At 44.7% G+C, this 18,957-nt stretch overlaps 2 protein-coding genes across 2 annotated transcripts; both read left to right on the top strand.

The window, feature by feature from the left end:
- The first annotated feature begins 117 nt into the window (after positions 1–117).
- On the top strand, positions 118–4,761 carry LOC139211805 (enhancer of rudimentary homolog). The gene is made up of 4 exons (XM_070842203.1): positions 118–284; positions 1,405–1,492; positions 2,218–2,338; positions 4,472–4,761. Exons 1-4 carry the CDS (start codon positions 282–284, stop codon positions 4,569–4,571), a joined length of 312 nt encoding a protein of 103 aa, XP_070698304.1. The 5' UTR covers positions 118–281; the 3' UTR covers positions 4,572–4,761.
- Positions 4,762–9,091: 4,330 nt separating this feature from the next.
- On the top strand, positions 9,092–18,542 carry LOC139212463 (BRD4-interacting chromatin-remodeling complex-associated protein). The gene is made up of 13 exons (XM_070843010.1): positions 9,092–9,139; positions 9,333–9,375; positions 9,592–9,657; positions 9,861–11,402; positions 12,123–12,356; positions 13,039–13,467; positions 13,522–13,690; positions 13,802–13,950; positions 14,545–14,606; positions 15,685–15,833; positions 16,763–16,857; positions 17,035–17,137; positions 17,821–18,542. The coding sequence occupies exons 1-13, from the start codon at positions 9,099–9,101 to the stop codon at positions 18,540–18,542; spliced, it is 3,804 nt and encodes a 1,267-aa protein (XP_070699111.1). The 5' UTR covers positions 9,092–9,098.
- The last annotated feature ends 415 nt before the right edge of the window (positions 18,543–18,957 follow it).

The following is an 18,957-nucleotide window of genomic DNA, read 5'->3' as shown; positions in this document are numbered from 1 at the left end:
ACGTTGTGCGAGATTTTATAGTAGTTTGTGTTATTTTGTGAGCGCTTTAATACATTTTTACGGGTTTGAGTAATCAAACTTGTACGTGTGTGACATTGTAGAGTCAACGTTTGCTTTATAACCGACAGCAGACTAGAATTAGCCTGAAAACACAGAATCGTTACACACTGAAAGAGAAAAAAAGGTGGGTCGTTGTCCTTCCGGTGGCAGAGGTAAAACCGTCCGACAAGCAGCAAGGATTCAAGAAAATCGACCGAAACCGACTAAAAAACATCAAAAACATGGTCAGTACGTTGTGATTAAATGTTTAAACTATGGATGTTTTGTGTGTGCACAAAGACCATTAACAGGCAGAGCACTGTGTCCGTTTTATCGTCTTATTTCAGCAGAAAATGTGTTTAATAAGGCTGCGGGCTCCATGCTAACGCTAGCATGAATGTGGGGGATGTTTGGCAGGTTAGCAGCTGCAGTGAATCCGGACTGACTCGGACAAATAAAGCTCAAATTTAACTGCTCACCAGCCTCTTTGCTGTGGCTGCATTTGTTGTTTAATTCAGTTATTTAATGTGAGTTTTGTTCCGAGTCAACGTTAGCAAACCGCTAATTAATATAAATAGATTCAGGCTCTGGTGCGCGTTTGTTTGCTTAATGTTGGTTAATGGCTTCTGTAGATATTGAAATATACCGAAAAATACAGATTTTCGTATATATATAGTCCGTAGTTTGTATGGCTGCAGACTATTATGTTACAAATATAACCTAAACTGCATAGAAGAACAAATATCACATCAGAATAATGAGTATTAATTACATAACTGCTAATATTCCTCTGAAAAACATCATGACTGTTTCCCATCATTAGTTTACTAACCAGAGCTCAGAGTAAAGTTTGGCTTAACATTGGTTAGTTTGTAGAAACAGTTTTTAAGGTAATAAGGAGCAAAACAGGGAGGTTTTCATTGAAAATGTGTAACTATTGCTGGACCCAAGGACAAAAGAGATTTGGCCTCATTTACTAAATTAGTGCTGAATAAACCAGTTACTTTACGGGTTGTAATACTACAGCTGTACATCTTCAAGCCTGGCTGACCGCAACAAGCCGTGCAAGACAGAAATTGGATATTTCAAGTTCTCCAAGACTGAGAAATATTATTGTAATGTACATGGACAACAGTTATGGGGTAAACAAAATGGATGAATGCAAACAGCTAATTAACAGAAGTAGATTTAGGGCTTAAAGTTAGTGTTTGATTCATAAAGACTTCTATAAATATACAGAAGAACACTGATTTTATTTTGTAGTCTGTATGGCCCCAGATGAAAATATTCAACTATTTTGTTTGAGTGACACTGTTGAGTAAATACTTGAAGCACATTTTTAACAGCATGGGTCTGTTTTTTCAGTCCCACACCATCCTGCTGGTGCAGCCCACCAAGAGGCCAGAGGGAAGGACGTACGCTGATTATGAGTCAGTCAACGAGTGTATGGAGGGTAAGCTGATGGTGCATTTGTGCCTCTCTTATTTTGGAGGGTTAGTGTACTCTTGCAGTGAGATTTGATGATGTTTCCATCCCTCTTTGGCTTACATGTAGATGTTGCAGGACTTTTGTCATTGCAACACAAACATGAGTCCCCTTCAGGCATGCACCCTAATGTGTACATGATAAGCTCCCGTGTTACCTTTCCATAAGAAGCTTACTGATTTAAACCATCCTAGCTTGAGTTTGTATCAGTTAATAGTTGAGTTGTATTCATTGTTGACATGTATGCAGCTTGTGTATACTCATAAGCTGGGGTTATTTCATGGTTGCTCTGGGTACGACAGTATAAACAAAACCACTCACACCAATAGCTTAAATATGCATGTAACAGTAGTAATTTCTCAGTTATTTTTTCACAAACATCGCAAATCTAGTAGTAATTGTAAGGTGATGTTGTGCAGCTGTAAAATCAGCTGTAAAGCACATTTGACATAAAAGGAGAAAAGAAAACTCTATCTTGCTAAAAAAGTGTTTATTTTGGTGTGATTTGACCAAGATAAAGAATTTAAACTGTAGGCATAAGTATATTTTTCATATATTTAGCTGACAATATGTGGTGTACAATCAGTAAGAAACTGTTTTATAATTCTTTTCTCCCTAATTAAAGCAGACAGTTGGGTGAACTTGTTTTAAACTGATGAGTGTAACATGCTGCATCTTCTGTCTCCTGCACAGGTGTGTGTAAGATGTACGAAGAGCATTTAAAGAGGATGAACCCCAACAGTCCGTCGATAACGTATGACATCAGCCAGCTGTTTGACTTCATCGATGACCTGGCTGACCTCAGCTGTTTGGTGTAAGTCTGACAAGGAAGCAAACAGTATTCTTAACTACAATATGTTGCGCATACTGCGTACTAAATTTACTATAGTATTACTAAAAAATACTTACTGCCCACCAGAGTACAAGACACTTTATTATGTGTAGAAGATCAGTATTAAGTGATATTTCCTCTTGTGATAGAATTCATTCGTTTATAGACATCAAAGCAGGTTAAAGTCTCTGCCACTGTTTGTGCTTCCAGATGGATGGATACTTGATTTATCCACTAATACTTATTTTTTTGGGAAATCCAGTAGCCAATAGCTCTCACAGTCAATTGACAAGCAATAAAATAATAATAATAATAAAAGTCATAAAATCAGTGAGACAGTTTAAATGAAAAGGCACTATTGCACATTATCAGAGAGGGAGAGAGAGTTCACCATATTGTGGGCTGTCCCAGACTAGTTAGTGAGGACTGGAGGTCCACTTTGAAATCCTCCTGTGCTCCTGAACAAGATCACCTGTGCAGTAAAATTGCAGGTGCAACATTCAGATTAAACTGGGTCTCAACACTCTATGAAATGTTACTTTAGTCACACACATAAAGCTCCGTTATCCTCACACTGCATGTTTGTGGGAGCTTTATAGTCCTTCAAGAACTACTAAAAACAGAAAATATTCTATATCAGCAGCTTTAAAAATCACACAATCCACACGCTTTATTTTACAGCGCAAGCTTGTGATTTTGGAGACGTTTGCAGGGAAATGGCACAACAGCAGGGTGAACTGTGTGTGTCTTTGTTGGTATCCATGGTAACTGCCGTTGCCTGCTCGTGGGAGAGGTTGGCATGTGTACCCCACAGTTTACCTGTTTATTTACACCCTCCCTCTAGAAGTGCCTGCAAAGCTGAGAGTGTGACTCCATGTGGAGTTACTCCATAGGGAGCTGTGAATCCCTTTTGAAAAGCATAAAATCGTGGGAACCTGCATTTGTTGTCCAGAATTAAAGGAGTAAGTTAATTTAACAACAATCTAATTTTGCCACTGGTGGTGTTTTTTCTTCGAGTGGTAAAATAGAAAACCCAAATGTAGCACCCAACGTTTTTTTAACGAAAATTTTAAAGTGCAAGAGGATCTTTTTATTTTTCTGGTCAGTTATCAGGAGCTGCGTTTGCTTTTATTTTCATATTTCCAAAACACTAATGACATTCATAAAGCAACCCTACAAGGACATCTGCAGCAGCTTTGGGAAAGACAATTTAATTTAACAGGTACTTTTTTAGAAACAAGGAGCTCTAAAGCCTTTCTGGTGTATTTGGCAGAAATTAAGAATACCTGAACAAACAGTCTGATTCATACAAAGTCTGAAAAGTGAGGACAATTCTTACTTTTGATGCTTACTTAATTTTTAATGCTTACTTTTCTGCTGTCAATGTTAGGAATATGCTTGAGATCCCTTTGTCACTCAAACATACAAAGTTAATCTGAACAACTGGTAAAATAAACAAAGTGACAATATATACATTGATCTCTGTGGGTATAAAGGAACACTGTGAACTTTATTTTTTTGCAGTTGCATTTCTAGTTAAAATTATGTGATGATAAAGCCTTTGAATGTGGAAATTATTTGGTTTAGAAACCTTAAAGCTCTTAAACTCTTAAAAAGCAGTATGAATGCTGCTCCCACCTTTGCATCGAAGTCTTCTTTCATTAAATCATATTGCTCAAGTGTATTACGATAAACATTTTTTAATATAGTTTCTCATTTTCAATTGCGTCCCATTTTTGTTGTTCCACTGGTTGCAGAAAATGTTTAGCGAGGCCAATTCCTTAAACAAGCCAGGATTGAAATCGGAGCAGATAATACTCGCTGTGCTTCCTGATGTCCTGTCACATCAGGACGTTTTGGAGTTAGAGGTTCAAGCCCTCGTGTATCTGATTAGATCAGCTCTGTCTCTCTCCCAGTAGCTGAACATGACCTCTGACCTCCAGGAGAGCACAAAAGACAAGACAGAGAAATCGGGAAGGAAAGTGTCTCCTTTTGATTGATTGTTTTTCCTCTGAGAAAAAGCGCTGCGTGTCCTGTGGTGAACGAGCGTCCAGGTCGTCCGAGCCTTTTAAAAAAACCCTGTAAAACTGAACATAAGTGTTTGTGCTGCTTCAGGTATCGCACCGACACTCAGACGTACCAGCCGTACAACAAGGACTGGATCAAAGAGAAGATCTACGTGCTGCTGCGCCGTCAGGCCCAGGCGGCAAAGTGAAGCCTCGGAGGGGGCGGACGGGGCGTTGGGGGGGTCGACATCATTTTCCTCATCTGTATCTTGTGTTCAGACCGTTTGATTGAGATGTTTTGAGAAGTTTTTGACAGTTTTTAAAGTTTCTTTTCCTTACGGTGGGTGGTGGTATTTTGTATTTTAATGTTTGACTAATAATAAAGATTTCCTTTCAATAACACAAGTTTCTGAATTGAGTTTGTTTGCTGCTTTTTTCTGTTTGTTCTTTGCTTTTTCATCCATCCATTGGATTCCTCTCTTTCTATCCTACATCCATGTTCTTTCATTTCTTGTCTCTGACATCTTCCTACTATCCTTTGCTCTTTCTCTCTCTTGAGACGTAGGAAAGCTCTTTTTAACCCATTAACTATTTCACCGTACTGCAAATGGTCCTCTTTTTTTTCTGTTCCTCCTCCTTTTGTCCTTTTTGTTTTTCTTTATACCATCTTATTTCTAAGTTTAGATGTAGATTTTATTTTACTCTGAGGATATATATAATATTTCTCCCCTCACCTCCCTTGTTGTTGTTTGTTTTCCTGTCTTCCTCCCTGTTTCACACTCTTTCCTCCTCCGTCCCTCCTGGACAGTCGTGAGCTGGTGACCGTAGACGAGTACAAGATATAAATGTGCTTTGTTGTAGCACACATGATAATTTCCTCCTTTTTCACTCAATACAGTGACAAACAAGCGCATGTCGAAATATTGATTTTTCTTTTTCTTTTAAATGTGCCCTGGAAGAATATTTACAGTTTCACGGACTTTCCGCCTGGTGGGAGCACAAATTAGGAAACGATCCTTCCTTCAGTTAGTGTCCTGTCTTCAGTTTGATGATACTCAGTGTAACACTTACTGTTTTATGTCTCATGTTTCCCTTTTCTTCCTCTTTGACAGTATGTTGCTGACGGTAGAAAACTGTTACTAAAGATTTTTACTTTCACACACTATAGTGACAAATAAGTGAGTGTGGAGATGTTGTTATATAACTGTGTCTAGTTGGATTATATTTTGGCTTATATATTATACTTCATGGGTGATTTAAAAAATGTTTCTTTACTGCCCTGACTTCTCTCTGTTTGTCACTTTCTCTCTTTAACAGCGTAATGTTTAATCTAAAAAGTGCTTTGTAATATTGACAGTTTGCTTTACAGTAGATCACAAGGTAATCTCCCTGTTTCACTCAATTCAGTGACAAATAAGCCACCAGAAATATTGATTTTCTTTTTTTCTCCATTGGTTTATTTACTTTTCTGTGCTGTCTTGTGCTCTTTCTTTTCTTTTTTTCCCCCCTTCTCTTCTTCCTTTATTCCTCATGTCTTTTTCTTTCTGCCTTTGTTTCTTTCTTCCTCTTCAACATTTCGATGGTGACTGTAGAAAAGAAGTTTGCTCTGCTGAAAAAAAATGAAAATGTCCTCCCAGTTGTTTCAGTGTATTGTGTTTGCTCTTCCCTTTGTTAGTCCTCTCACTCTCTCCCTCCTTAACTGTATAGGAAAGTGATTTTGGATGGCAATCTGGTTTGCCGTTTTGCACGTGGTAATTTCCTCCTCTTGGCACAATACAGTGTCAAATATTGATTTTTAACAACTCTCATTTGGAAAGTACTTACAGTATTCTGGGCTAAAGGGATTCTTTTTTTTTTTTTTTTTTAAGAAAAAAAAGAAAATCAATAAAATGTAAGAACAGCATCTGTGACGGGATGAAAGAGCTCCACAGTGAGGCGCGGGGACATTAGAGGCGTCTGCCGCCTGGCGGAGCGCGGGAGGCGGCCGGTGTCCTCTCCAGCAGCCGCGCTGCTCAGGCTGGATCCTCGGTTGTATTTTTCTCCACCTTTTGTGTTGTGATCGGCTCCCTCAGTCTGTTTCTCACACCCACCCTGCACACACACACACACACACACACACACACACATACACATACACACCACCTCCTCCTCTTACCCACCTCCATCCCACCCTACCCTACCCCATCCACCACCCCCTCCACCACCACCACCACCACCTCCACCCCCTCTCCTCCTTTTAGCATCTGAAAAGACCACTGAGTGAGAATCGATGGCGCAGAGGCCCGCTTGACAGGACAATAAACCACAAAGAAGGGGTGAGTTTTTTTTTCCTCCTCTTGGTTGTGTGTATGTGTGTGTTTTTTTTTTTTTTTTTTTTTTTGTAGAAATGCGGAATTACTCTAATGGCAACACGATAAGGGGATCGCTCGGGGCTGGCTGCGTGGATGTGATATTTAACACAAGGCATCTTTTGTTACCGCGATATGATTTACAGCAGGCGTCAGCTGCCGTGGTCCCACTCAGGGAGGGAATAAATAAATAAACAAATGAAGAGAAATAATCAGGAAAAACACCACAAGGAGAGGAAGCGCATCCTGCACGGTTTGGGACATTGATTTCACACGAACACACATTCACCTTACGTAACCTATCAATGCATCCGCGGAGCCCGCTCCTGTTATTGCAGGAGGATAGCATGCACTTGCCGCTGCAGGTTTAGATGAGGGTCGTCTGCCTGGATTTCATTGGGCGATGCGGAACCTTGAGGGTGTTAATGCGGCTGTCGTGTTGTAAACAAAAAACATGTCAGCGGGACCGGAGAGGGAGGTTTGTCTCGTTTTTTAAGGGACCTCCCCGGGAAACTGAGCGCCAGGCAGTGAGTAATGTTATAATTGGCTTGCACTGTGCCGAGCTTATCCACATTGCTGCTGCTTCCCCCCCCCACCACCACCACCACCTTCCTATCCAGCCATGAGGAGAGGAGAGAGGACAAGTCACATCCGAGGCGCGGGGGGAGCCGTCTATTTACAGCTGAGGCGCTCACATTTGCCTCTTTATCGCCACAACAATAGCTTCCATTTTCCTCATCAGCCTCAGGCGTGATCAATAGCCTCCAGTCACACACGCATGATGCTATTATTGGGACAGATTTGGTCCTCGGATCGCAGCAGCACAGCTGAGGAGAAACTGATGAATCATATATTGATCTGATGTCTCACCGCTGGGATGAGGATGTGTTTTGGCTGGTGCTAACCTCAAGTGACCTGACAGCATGTGGTGGTGTTGTTTTGTGCCCCCCCCCTCCTCCTTCCTTCCCCACATGCAGCCTCTCCACCGGCTTCCCGCACCGTGAGGACGCAGCGATGCCCCAGCAGAGGGAGGACCCGTCTCCATCTCCGTCTCCGTCTCCGTCTCCGTCCCGCCGCCTCGGCCTGGCATCCCCCCGCCTCCAGACACCGAAGCCTGGCCACCACTTCCCATGAGGCCACCACCAGAAACTCAGCTTGACCGCTCTGTATGGGGCCTCTCACATATGAAGTAGGTCCACACCGTGTTCTGTCTCCCCCACATCACCAGCGAGACTCACCAGGAGCTCCAGTTTCAGTGTGTTTGCATGACAGTGGGTGCGCTGCAAGCTGGGATGATTCCCATCCTGTGGTTTGGGAAGCCCAGATTTGAGGGGCTGCCTTCTTTTTATGTGAGATACTGAACACTTTCACCTGCTCAGGCCTCCAAAAGTCCCTCAGTCGTACAGAGAGGATGACTCTTTTGGTTGAACACTGAGACCAGCAGCAGCCATAAGGGGTCACAGATAGACGATAGGTTGTTCTTAAGTTAAAAAGGTTGTGAAGTGCTGGTCTGGAGAAGTTAATACTGAAGCAATCGGTCAATAAATCATCTCCTTTTATCAGTCAATCACAAAAGTCAGCTGTCTTTGCCTTTCCTGGTTGAGGATTTCCCACTTTTTCTGTGTTTTGTATGGTTGTAAATTGAATTTCTTTGGATTTGTGAGTGTGTGTGTTGAACACAAAAAGCTCTGGGAAATTGTGATGGCCATTTTTCATAGTGTGCAGACTTTTTATTGATCAGACAATTGATTATTTGAGGAAGGTCATGCACAATCTCTTGCAAATGTTGGTTAAAGGTGCTTTACAGGATAATAAAACTGAAAACAAGTGCATTTATTGTACATCCATCCGTCTATACATCAGTACGTTGTGTATCTAGAGTATATAAGGACATCAATGCTAAGGCACACGTAGATGGCTTTGGAAAGATGTTAAATCCAATAAAAAGGTCTTTAAATGAACTCTTGTCGTTAGAAAGTCTGGAAATGCGATAAGAAAAAATAAGGCTGATTCCTTTCACTGTGGAGCGAGGCCATTAGGAGCTTTGTATACCAAGAGAAGGATCTGAGATTCAGAAAGCGACAGGATGTCAGGGGAGGTTTCTGAGGACCAAGGTGATCCGGCCTGATTTCTTTTGTGCGGCAGATGTAGTTTCAGCAGGAAGTCTCAGAAGAGAGAATTGTAATATAGTCCAGCCTACTCATGACGGAGGCATGCATACATGTCTGTGAGTCAGACGAGGGCAGAAAGCCTCCTTATTTTTTTTTTAGATACTTAAATCATTTAGAGATGAATCGTTATGAGAATAATCAGTAGCTGCAGCCATAATAATAGTTGTTAATTGAAAATGTTGTTCATGTGATTGCATTTCTCTTCCTCTCAGTTGACATGGAGGATGAAGATGGGACTTGTCTACTTGATGTTTTGTGGTGAGTTTTTCTGATTCTTACTTGGATCCAACAGAATAAAAACAGGGCTTTGTTATTGCTGCATGAGATTTAATGTGGACTAATGTCCTCTTAAACTGGCGCTTTGTCACAAAGTGCAGACTCTTTGGTTTGCACCAGATATTCACTAAGATTTAACTGATGTTTTGTCGTGATTTTCTCTTCATTTTCGCAGTGACCCCCAAGCCCTGAACGACTTCCTTCATGGGACCAATGAGGTAACAAAAGAGTCTTAAATAGAGAGGAACTCAAATAAAAGAAAATCAATAGTGCAAATGATAAATTCAAGATGGGAATATTTCTTGGCACACGGTCGTCTGAGACGTGTGGAGGAGGGCTGACGGTGTGAAAAAGAGTCCTAATGTAATACTGCGTGCATTTCTCACCACGACTTTGTGGGCCCAACCTAAAATCGACTGATTTCATCCCACCAGCTGCAGACTGAAGACCTGCTCATTAACTCCTCCTCTGGGGAGCCCTCCCTCTTCACAGATGCCCCGGTGAGTGTCTGGATCCACAGCCAGCACTGTCACAGCAACCAGCATTTTCCCCCGGAGAATTACTCTTTTTTTTCCCCGTCTGTGCCTGAAACTACGTTGTGTTAACTCCTGCTAATCGCGTAATTCTTCCCACCTTTTCACTCTCTCTCCTTTATCTTGTTGCCCGCGCCTCTCTTTCTATCTCCCACCGTTTCTTCCTCCAGAGCCCCGTCTCTCTGCTGGGAGATGGCAGGGATTCCCCAGACACACCTCCGCCCGGGTGTGTGGATCTGTCCTTCCTGGAGGAGGCCCTCCTGTCATCGCCGGAGGGTGGAGAAGACCCACAGGAGGTGCAGGGTGGGACACCCGTGGAGGCTGGATTTGAGGCAAAGAAGGGAGAGGTGGAGGCGGCGGAGGAGGCAGAGGTGGCATGTGATATCCTCCAGCAGAGCCTGCAGGAGGCGGAGATCACAGAGCAGACCATGGCTCTGGAGGCAGGTCTGGTCCAACCCGGAGACAGCCTGTCCCTGTACTCACCTGCCCCTCTCCTCTCTCCACCCACTGTACCATTTGTACCCAAGTCTCTGACCTTGCCCATCACCCCAGCGTTGCCCAGAGACACCCAGGCAGCAGTGGAGCCTCCCCAGCCCTCCCTCCTGGCGGTCGGGCCGGGCTGCCCTTCACTAAAACCTGCTGCTCCCCCTCAGCTGATGGGGCTCCTGCCTGGAAATGTGTTCCCTGCTGCTTCTCCAGAGACCTCCTTCTCTCTGAGTCCTGCCCAGGGATCCAGTATGATTATCCACAAGGCTGTTCCCAGTGTGACCAGTCGTCCCCTCATCACCCCAACCCTGAGAGCAACAGCAACAGCAGCACCAGGCATCGTCCTGCAGCGCGCCCCTCTTCCCATCCAACCCAAGCTGCCTATCAGCATTCAGCCCAGACTGGTTCAAATTAGCCCCAAGCCCTCAGGGCAAAAGCACCCTCCAGGTCTTACATTTGTCCCTGGGACTGCCTCACCAAATATTTTACTCTCCCAACCTCCAGGCCAAAAGCCTGCAGCTCCACCGCAGCAGCCCGCCCAGCAGATCCCCAAACCAGTCAGCCTGCAGCTGGTCAACCAGGGCGGCTCCTTTGTGCTCCAGCCTCAGGGACTCTTCCAAGGCCAAAATCAGTTCCTTCTTCCAGGCCAGTGCCCTGTTACGATCTCCCAGCCTGCCAGCGCAGCTCGACCACTGCTGACCCCCAGCCACCAAGGCCCGTCAGTCCACAGCCTGACTCCCTCCACTGGGCAGCTCGTAGATGGCTCTCAGATCCTAACTGTGCCCCAAAGACAGCTGAACTTCAGCCCCGTCTTCACCACCCCTACAGGGCAGCTAGCTCTCCGCCAGGCCACTGTGCTTTCAGGACCTCTGCAGCTACAGTCAGCGCCCCCTACTGTCTTCCAGATGCCAGCACAACTGGCTGGAACCTACACTCCAGGAGGGCAGGGGCAGCGAGCCACCCTGGTCCACAGTCCTGCTCTTGGAAACCACATTACCTTGATCAACAGTTCAGGGGTGCTTCCCCCGGATCTCACTTCCATCTCGATCGTTAATGGCCCCTCAGTGGTTCAGGGGCTGCCGTTCGCTGCCCAGGCCCCGGCTGCCCAGACAGGAGTGACAGAAGGACAGCTGAGCCTCCAGCAGGCCTCCGTGGTGCTGCTGCCAGAGAGAGCCATTCAAGAGGAGAGGACCAGCTCAGAGGAGACGTTCCACCAACTACCACAGGTGAGCAGTCACCTCTGTCTCTGGGCTTGGTAATATGGATGAAATATTCTGTTATAGTATCTGTTATTTTACACTGTGACAGCAAATCATGCAGCTGCGCTTCAGTGGTTTGAATGTATTCTGCTTAAGACTCTTGATACTCGCTTGGATCGCACTGAACATGTATTATGCATTCATTTTTTGTCAATTTTACATTATCGTAGTAAGATAACACCGTGCAGACTTTCACTGGAGTTCTACACATCAGTCAACACGGAGTATTACTCAGCCTTTGAAAACAGCTGAATAGTGTGGCCCACACCAGTTCATCAGCAGCTTTGATTTTGACTGTTCTTTTTTTAATCTGCCGCTTGTGACTTTGTGGAGTACAATGCTAAATCGCTGGAAAATGCTGCTTTTCAGCTTTTAAGGGGTTAAACCTTGCAGCATGTTGCTCTCCTGCCCACAACACAGTCTGTGATGTTAGAGTTTTTCGCTGGAAACAGATGATAGGCAACCTGTGTTCCCTCAACTTGATTGAGCCTGAATTTCTGTTGAACTGATTCAGCCTGTAGAACAGTGGAAACCAGATGCAGTGTGTTGTGTTTCTGTGTTGAAATACATCTAAAAATGTCTAAAAAATCTCCTTCTATATTATGTTGCAATGTGGTTCTTAATCAAAACATTCAGAATAGTATGTACATCTGTTGTTGTTGTTGTGTGTTTCTCCCCTTGCCGTAGCCCTACGGACACGTTCTCCAGCATGTCTCGGTGCAGCCCACCTCTGCAGGGCTGCAGTCCTCCTCCCCTCCTGTAGTTACAGTCCTGCAGCCTCCTCCCGAACCACCCGTGGCCCCAGATCCAGCCGTGGAGATCCCAAAACTTTTGATGCCCCCTGCAGACATGACCCAGGTAGTGGAGGAGGTGACCCACTCGATGAGTCAGAACGAGGCCTTTATACAACATCTGCAACAGGTCAGAGCTTCAGCAAACTACTTCAGTGATGAAACGCTCGTGTTGGTTTACATTTAATGTTGGTGTGATGGTGCTGCTCCTCAGAGATGTGTGTTTCTAATAGTAATAGTGCAGGGTGATAATTCACTATTATTGCTTATCGGCTTTCGGTGGAATCACATTGTGATGATATGACTCTTCTTCTGTTTGTAAGTGCACAGCTAAAGCAAGTTAACCACACTAGTGATAAAGGGTTAAGACAGGACTCCACCAGAAACAACTGTGAATCTGTGAAAATAAAATGCGATGCCATAAACTGGAGGCATTCAGATATTGTAAAAAATTAACTGAATTTAATAAAGAAAATGGGAACCAGGAAGAAATGCAGCATCACCATCAGTAGTTCATGTGGTAAACATACATGTCCACCAGAGAAAAAGTCTAAAAGAAGAACATCAACAGTCACCAGTTAATTACTCTGAATGTGATGTTAGCTGCTCATTAGCTCCAGACAACAAGCTTCATTAGCAGTAAACTGTTCATGGAAAAGCTAAACTGTTAAAATCAGTGCAGCAAAACTACAGCGTAAAAATACAAAAGTCTTGGCATCAAAATATGGTGCTTGTTGTGTAGAAGGGCCCATTTCAAACTTTATCTGACAAGAGATTTATCTTAACAGTTGTTCATCTTCTTCCTTCCGCAGCAAGCACTTAGTTCTCCTATCACATCTGAGCTGTTGGTCGGAGCGCTGCCGGTGGTGCCGATGGAGTCGCTCGCCTCCCCGGTCCCCAGTGAGAGAGACACCCAAACGCAGACTCATGCTGCCTCTGGTCAGGACACCGGCGCTGTGATGTCCGACCAGTGTGTCGAGGCCTCTCCGCTTCACTCAGACACAGAGGACGCACCGCTGATCTGCTCCCCCCCTCCCATTCAAGAAACCGAGAGACCGGCTCCGACCAGTTTCTCCCCTCCGGCTGGGCCTCAGATCACTCTGCCTGGACCTGAGAGTTCAGTCCCCCAGATCACAACTCCCCAGCCTGGCATCGAGCCCCAAGCCCAGTACCAGGTCCCCCATCAGCTCCAGGTCTCACAGGCCTTATTTTCCCCGAACCAGACACAGATCCAGTCCTCTGTGTCCCAGCCTCTGCCCCAGGTCCAGGTCCAGACCCCAGCTCCGCAGCTCCAGGTCCAGCCGTCTGTCTCCCAGCCTCAGTCCTCGGTCAGCGCTCCAGTCCGCAGCAGTCCCTCCCCTCTGCGTGTCAGCGTCTCGGTGCCTCAGCAGCAGCCTGATCCCACGGCTGCTTGTCTCTCCAAAGGAGGAGACGACTCCGCTGTCCAACAGCACACACAAAACAGTGAGTTTCACTTCAAACACGACACGAGAGCGATTCATTCTGTTGTTACGTTTCACCGCCACTGTGATCATCGCTGCCGCCTGTCATCGCTGTCACTGTGTCACTTTTCAGAGCCAACAGCTGCCTTGGTCGTTGAGAGTAAAGCTTTTACTCTCGATGTCCATCCGCCCTCTCCTGCAGCCCAGGGTGTCCAGGATCACGGGCCCACAGCTCCCAGAGAGGGTGCCCCCGTCCAGACAAGCCAGCTGACCGGCACCAAGGTGAGAAAAAGCTAAGATCCACTCACTTCAAGACCAGTTAACTTAAGAAATACATCATTTCAAATGGTAAACTTTATAATTTTGGAAAATATCCAATGTAATCCTAAAATAAGAGAATATAATCTAGACATATTGGTTTATTCTTCCATTATATTTATATCTTATACATTATATTTAGGGATGCATCTAAAGACTATTTTCATTAGCAAATAATCTGTCAATTACCGATTAATAATGACCAATCACTCTTCAGAAAAGCCTTCTAACAGTTTGAAACCTAAAGATATTAAATTCACTTAAAAAAAATAAGAGAATGATCAAAACAGTTGTTAATAACCCTCTAAAGTGATGAACTGACTAGTTGTTTCAGCTCTATTCATGTGATATGAGGCAGTAAATGGTTATTAAAACGACTGTAATGAATCTAAATGGTTTCCTCTCTGGGTTGAACTGAATTGGCTCCAGCCTTGAAACAGAGATGGCAGCCTTTGAAATGATTATTTGCGATCATTTGTTAACGTTAGTATTAATGACTTCAAAATGCACCCTTGTCTCCATCCTTTGATCTCTTCCAAAACGTTACGTGGCTGCCAGCTGGCAGGCGCTCTGGAGCAGCAGAGAGAGGAGACGCTCACACCAGCAATGCGCAGGCACAGGTAAGAGAGCCTCTGGAGCAGGAAACACCCCTCAAGTTAAACACATAGCAGTTTGAAATGGAAGCCATGGGCATGAGATAGTAGGAAACTGGCTTAAGATGGAACAAAAAGCTGAACGCACAAAGGAAATATGTGGGAAATGACTGCAGATAGTTTATAATCATTTAGAAAGTGTGTATTAACCTCTGTGTTCATACCTCAGCCTTCTCCTCTGGTGCTTTACTATTTTCACATCGATCCATTTGATTAGTTCTTTGGTCCATTAAATGTGAAAAATGTCAATCAGTGTTTCCAGAAGCCCGAGATGACCTCCTCGAATGTCTTCTTTTTTTTTCCCACAACCCAAAGATGCTGTCATAGAGGAGTAAAGAAACCAGAAACCGGAAAATATTCACATTTGAGAAGCTGGAATCAGAGAATTTTGACTTATGCAGCTATTAAAATATTTGCAGAATAATTTAATTGTTGTTGCAGCTCTATTTGTAAGCCAAAAGAAATCTGGTAGATAGCATCTGAAGACAAATACTTTAAGTGCTTCAACAGTGGAAACTGATAAATTGATGCCTGAGCTGACCTTCAGGGGATCAGTGCCTCCTCCACTGCTGATGATACACTGCAAACTAGCTTTCCTCCCTCAGTATTAATCAGCCAGTTAATTGATGAATTTCTGAACAGTTGGCTGTTCTCACAGACGTGGATTAAGTCTCATCCTTCAGCAATGTGTTTTAATCCAAGTCGTCCAGGATCCTTTCACTGGTTCTGTTCCTCCCACCGCTACAGTGGCTGCTGCTGCTACCTGTGCGTTAAGAAGAGCTGGTCTGTGTCCAGCACCACTGCTTTTACTGCCAGAACAGAAAACCTGTTTTTTGGTTATTTGATGACCACAAAAGTACAATATCAACTGGGCACTGGATCGTTACATAACCTTGTGGCCCTGAAATCTAATTCTAAAACCTTCATTTTTATTTTTTAACACAATTTTACTATTAATTGTGCCTTCATTGTGTCTTACACACAGTAAGTGAGTATTGTTGTGCAGCAGCTCAGGCTAACACACAGTTTCCTCTGTGTTCTTCAGGTTCCAGCAGCAGATTTGTTTGGACCACGGAGCGGTTCAGACCCCGTTCACCGGCCCGGCCTTTCCCACGCTGAAGGACGCTGTTAGACGCCTGCTGCCGTACCACACCTGCGCCGGTCACCTGCCCACTCAGGATGACTTTAATTTAGGTTAGTGAGCTTCTGCTGATGACTTCCCCGATGATTTAGAAAAGCTGTCAGCTAAAGATCCAAAATGAACCATCTGCTGTAGTTATTAAAAAAGCAACAGCAGCTGCTAAATTAAGTTTTTAATTTTTTTTTTTTAATGGCAGAAAAAGATACAGTCGACCTTGGATATTAAATGACAAACATAGATTAAGGATATAATACCAAGGACTGCTGGGGGATACAACATATATATCCAGCTTTTAATGAAAAGTTGGTGCCAGTCAATCAGTCCAGGGGACCTGGAGACAGAAACACCTGAGCAAAAGAATGGCAGTGGATGAATTATGTGGGATATTTACATGGACAAAAAGGGGAACATGAAAATGTTAATAAAAAAATAATAAAGCCTAATGTAGGTTTTCCTCTAAAGATCTGTCTAACGTACCTACAGAGAGATGTCAAAAACCATCACCGGCCAAAAAACCTGGTGTGTTTTTAACAAACGTTATCTAGAGAAGAAACACAGAAGGAGTCCTGTGCCCCTTGACTTGACCTCACTTTGATATGTCATTTATTATGGGGTTCTTTATGGGGAGAGAATGAATATAATGAAGTATGATGATTATGATAATATCACTCTGGGTTTTAGTGTCCTGTCCTATTTCAGCAACAATAAAATCCTGTGGAATTAAATCTTTAGTTTTGCAATTAGCTGAAACAAATGTGAAACATTAGTGAAAAACACCTGCCACAGTTCCTTGAAGTCACCAAGACAACCACCCGTCCAAAACCACAAGATATTCAGTCTACTGTCACACATGATGCTTCGTCTGACGGTTGGTGTTGGTGGAGGGGGAACAGTGTTCTGGATCAATAAACAGCTCTGTATGTTCTTCAGATCCCACACTAGTCATTGTTTCATCAACGTTTAACGGTTTCTCTTCTCACAGTGGACCAGGAGTTTGACACTGTGTCCGGTTTCCTGCTGAAACGCACCAAGGACATGGTCAACAAATACAGGCAGCTACTGGTTAGAGAGGCCCAGGTGAGACCGAACACTCCACCTCTGCTCAGTGGCAGAAGATCAGTGAATCAGATTTAGAGATTCAACAGAGTCGTCTTCTAAGGGCTGTTTGGAGCAGACAGATGAAGCTCTGTGTGTGTGTGTGTGTGTGTGTGTGTGTGTGTGTGTGTGTGATGGGATCTGAACTGGTTTCCACAGCAGGAGAGTCCGTCAGCAGAGATGGTGATGCTGGAGCGTCTCTTCCTCCAGGCTGAGCGATGCGCTCTAGCGGAGGACAGACGGAGAGTCCGCAGAGATCCAGGTCAGTGTCCCAGCAGGAAGCACACCCACCATGCCTCCTACTTTGTTGGACGTGTGTGTGTGTGTGTGTGTGTGTGTGTGTCTGCCCTCTCAAATCCCATGACTGGAGCAGAAAATATGGATGGGAAAAATGAATTAGTGTCTCTCTCTGTTTTTTTTTTCCCTTACAAACTAATTTAGCGCTGCCTCAGAGCGTGGCACTTAACCTCTATATTTGCTCCAGAGCAGCTCCCAGGTGTGAATGTGTAATTAAGCTGTGTAAATGTGGAGCAGGGTCGTGCTGAGAGAGACTCCGCATGACGACGAGAAAATTACATGAGAGAGGTTAAGAGCAAATTAAAGCCGGGTTGTTATGTTAATTAAAAAGTTGGAAAAGGGGGAAGGAAGCTCTTGAAAACTGTTAAATGTCAGACGAGGCTGCTGCTGGACGCTGGGACTTCTGAGGGAATAATAATAATAATAGAATGTTATTTTTATACAAATTGTTAGTGAAAGTTAATTATTTCTAGCATTTCACCACAGTGTTTGACCACATTATTGCTATAATCATAGCATGCAGACAGAGTAGTTTCATCCTGTGTACTGTGTAATACTGATGTTAAAAACTGTTAGACTGAATCAGCAAACTTAAACCCTTCAAAACTGACAGTTGTTTGGTCCTCTGCCCATTTTTCTTTCCTCCAGAGTCATTTATGACGACCTTGGCTACATCAGCGTCTTCCCCGCATGGCGCCCCCTCCTCCGGCCCCTCCCAGCTGTGCTCCTCTGGCAGCCCCTCCTCTCCACCAGCCTGGACCAGACTGTCCGACCGGCCCCCAGGACTGAAGACGTACCGCTCCAGCTCCCGCGGGGCTCTCAGGCTCACCATCAAGCAGGAGTCCGGCTCCCGCAAGGTGGTCCACAACTCGGCCTGCGACCCGGGACTCAAGAGGGACCACATGGGGCAGCTGACCAACGGCGGCGGGGCAGTGAGCGAACGCCACTCTCAGGCACCCAACGGAGCGCCCCAGCACCCTCAGAGTGACGAGGAGATCGCCAATGGAGCTCTGCCTCGTAACTCTGCAGGGGAAGCCCCACAGACAGCACCCAATTCCAAAATAAAAGCCCCAAATCCTCTTTCTATGCCAGAGCCACAGGCCGGTTGCTTCGAGTTGCCTCCCAGAGATGTCAGTGCCCCAAAACTGAAATGCTACAGGTTGGATGCGTCGCCGCGGCCGGAGCAGCGGTTCAGCCCGCCGCCCGCCCCCCTCCAAGAGGACAACATGCTCAGTGAACATCTACAGAGTGCCATAGACAGCATCCTGGAGCTTCAGCGCCTGCAGGGCCCCTCTGCAGCCCCGACCAGGGCCACGGCAGCCCCGTCACTGGACCAGGCTGTCACCAGCATCCTGGAGGGACACCTGTGAGGTAATGCGCCCTGACAGGAGGCCACACTGACACTGAAACATCCGTCTGAGGTGAGAGCAAACGAGGGAGGGTGACTTCTTTTCTGTTCCCAGAACTTAAAGAGGTCTTGTTTCTGGGTTTCAGAGATTACTTTAAAAGGAACTGATTGTTTGAAAGAAGAGGGAGGAGGGAAAAAAAAATGAAGAGGCACTATAAAGAGATGCATACCAGACAACAGCACTATCTATAGTCCCATAGATGTTAGATACTTCATTTTGATGTACGTTTGTGGAAAAAAAATCTATTTGAATAGGAGCTATATTGTTTCAGTGGTAGTTAAGTCATTCAGAGGTTTACGACACTGGTGTAACCTTCATCAGCATATAGTATATAAGTAATAGTGAGGATTACGAAAACGTGGAGTAGACTGAGATT

Source organism: Pempheris klunzingeri, chromosome 13, assembly GCF_042242105.1.
Source record: "Pempheris klunzingeri isolate RE-2024b chromosome 13, fPemKlu1.hap1, whole genome shotgun sequence".
Classification (NCBI taxonomy): Eukaryota; Metazoa; Chordata; class Actinopteri; order Acropomatiformes; family Pempheridae; genus Pempheris; species Pempheris klunzingeri.
Note: the sequence above shows the minus strand (reverse complement) of the source record. Positions and strands in the feature narration are given on the sequence as shown.

Excerpts from the sequence above, each read along its gene's own strand:
- LOC139211805 (XM_070842203.1), top strand. Across the intron at positions 1,493-2,217 it reads AGTCAACGAGTGTATGGAGG|GTGTGTGTAAGATGTACGAA; the intron begins GTAAGCTGATGG and ends TCTCCTGCACAG. Across the intron at positions 2,339-4,471 it reads GCTGACCTCAGCTGTTTGGT|GTATCGCACCGACACTCAGA; the intron begins GTAAGTCTGACA and ends GTGCTGCTTCAG.
- LOC139212463 (XM_070843010.1), top strand. The coding sequence starts at position 9,099 with ATGGAGGATGAAGATGGGACTTGTCTACTTGATGTTTTGTG. Across the intron at positions 14,607-15,684 it reads CCAGCAATGCGCAGGCACAG|GTTCCAGCAGCAGATTTGTT; the intron begins GTAAGAGAGCCT and ends TGTGTTCTTCAG. Across the intron at positions 16,858-17,034 it reads TACTGGTTAGAGAGGCCCAG|CAGGAGAGTCCGTCAGCAGA; the intron begins GTGAGACCGAAC and ends TGGTTTCCACAG.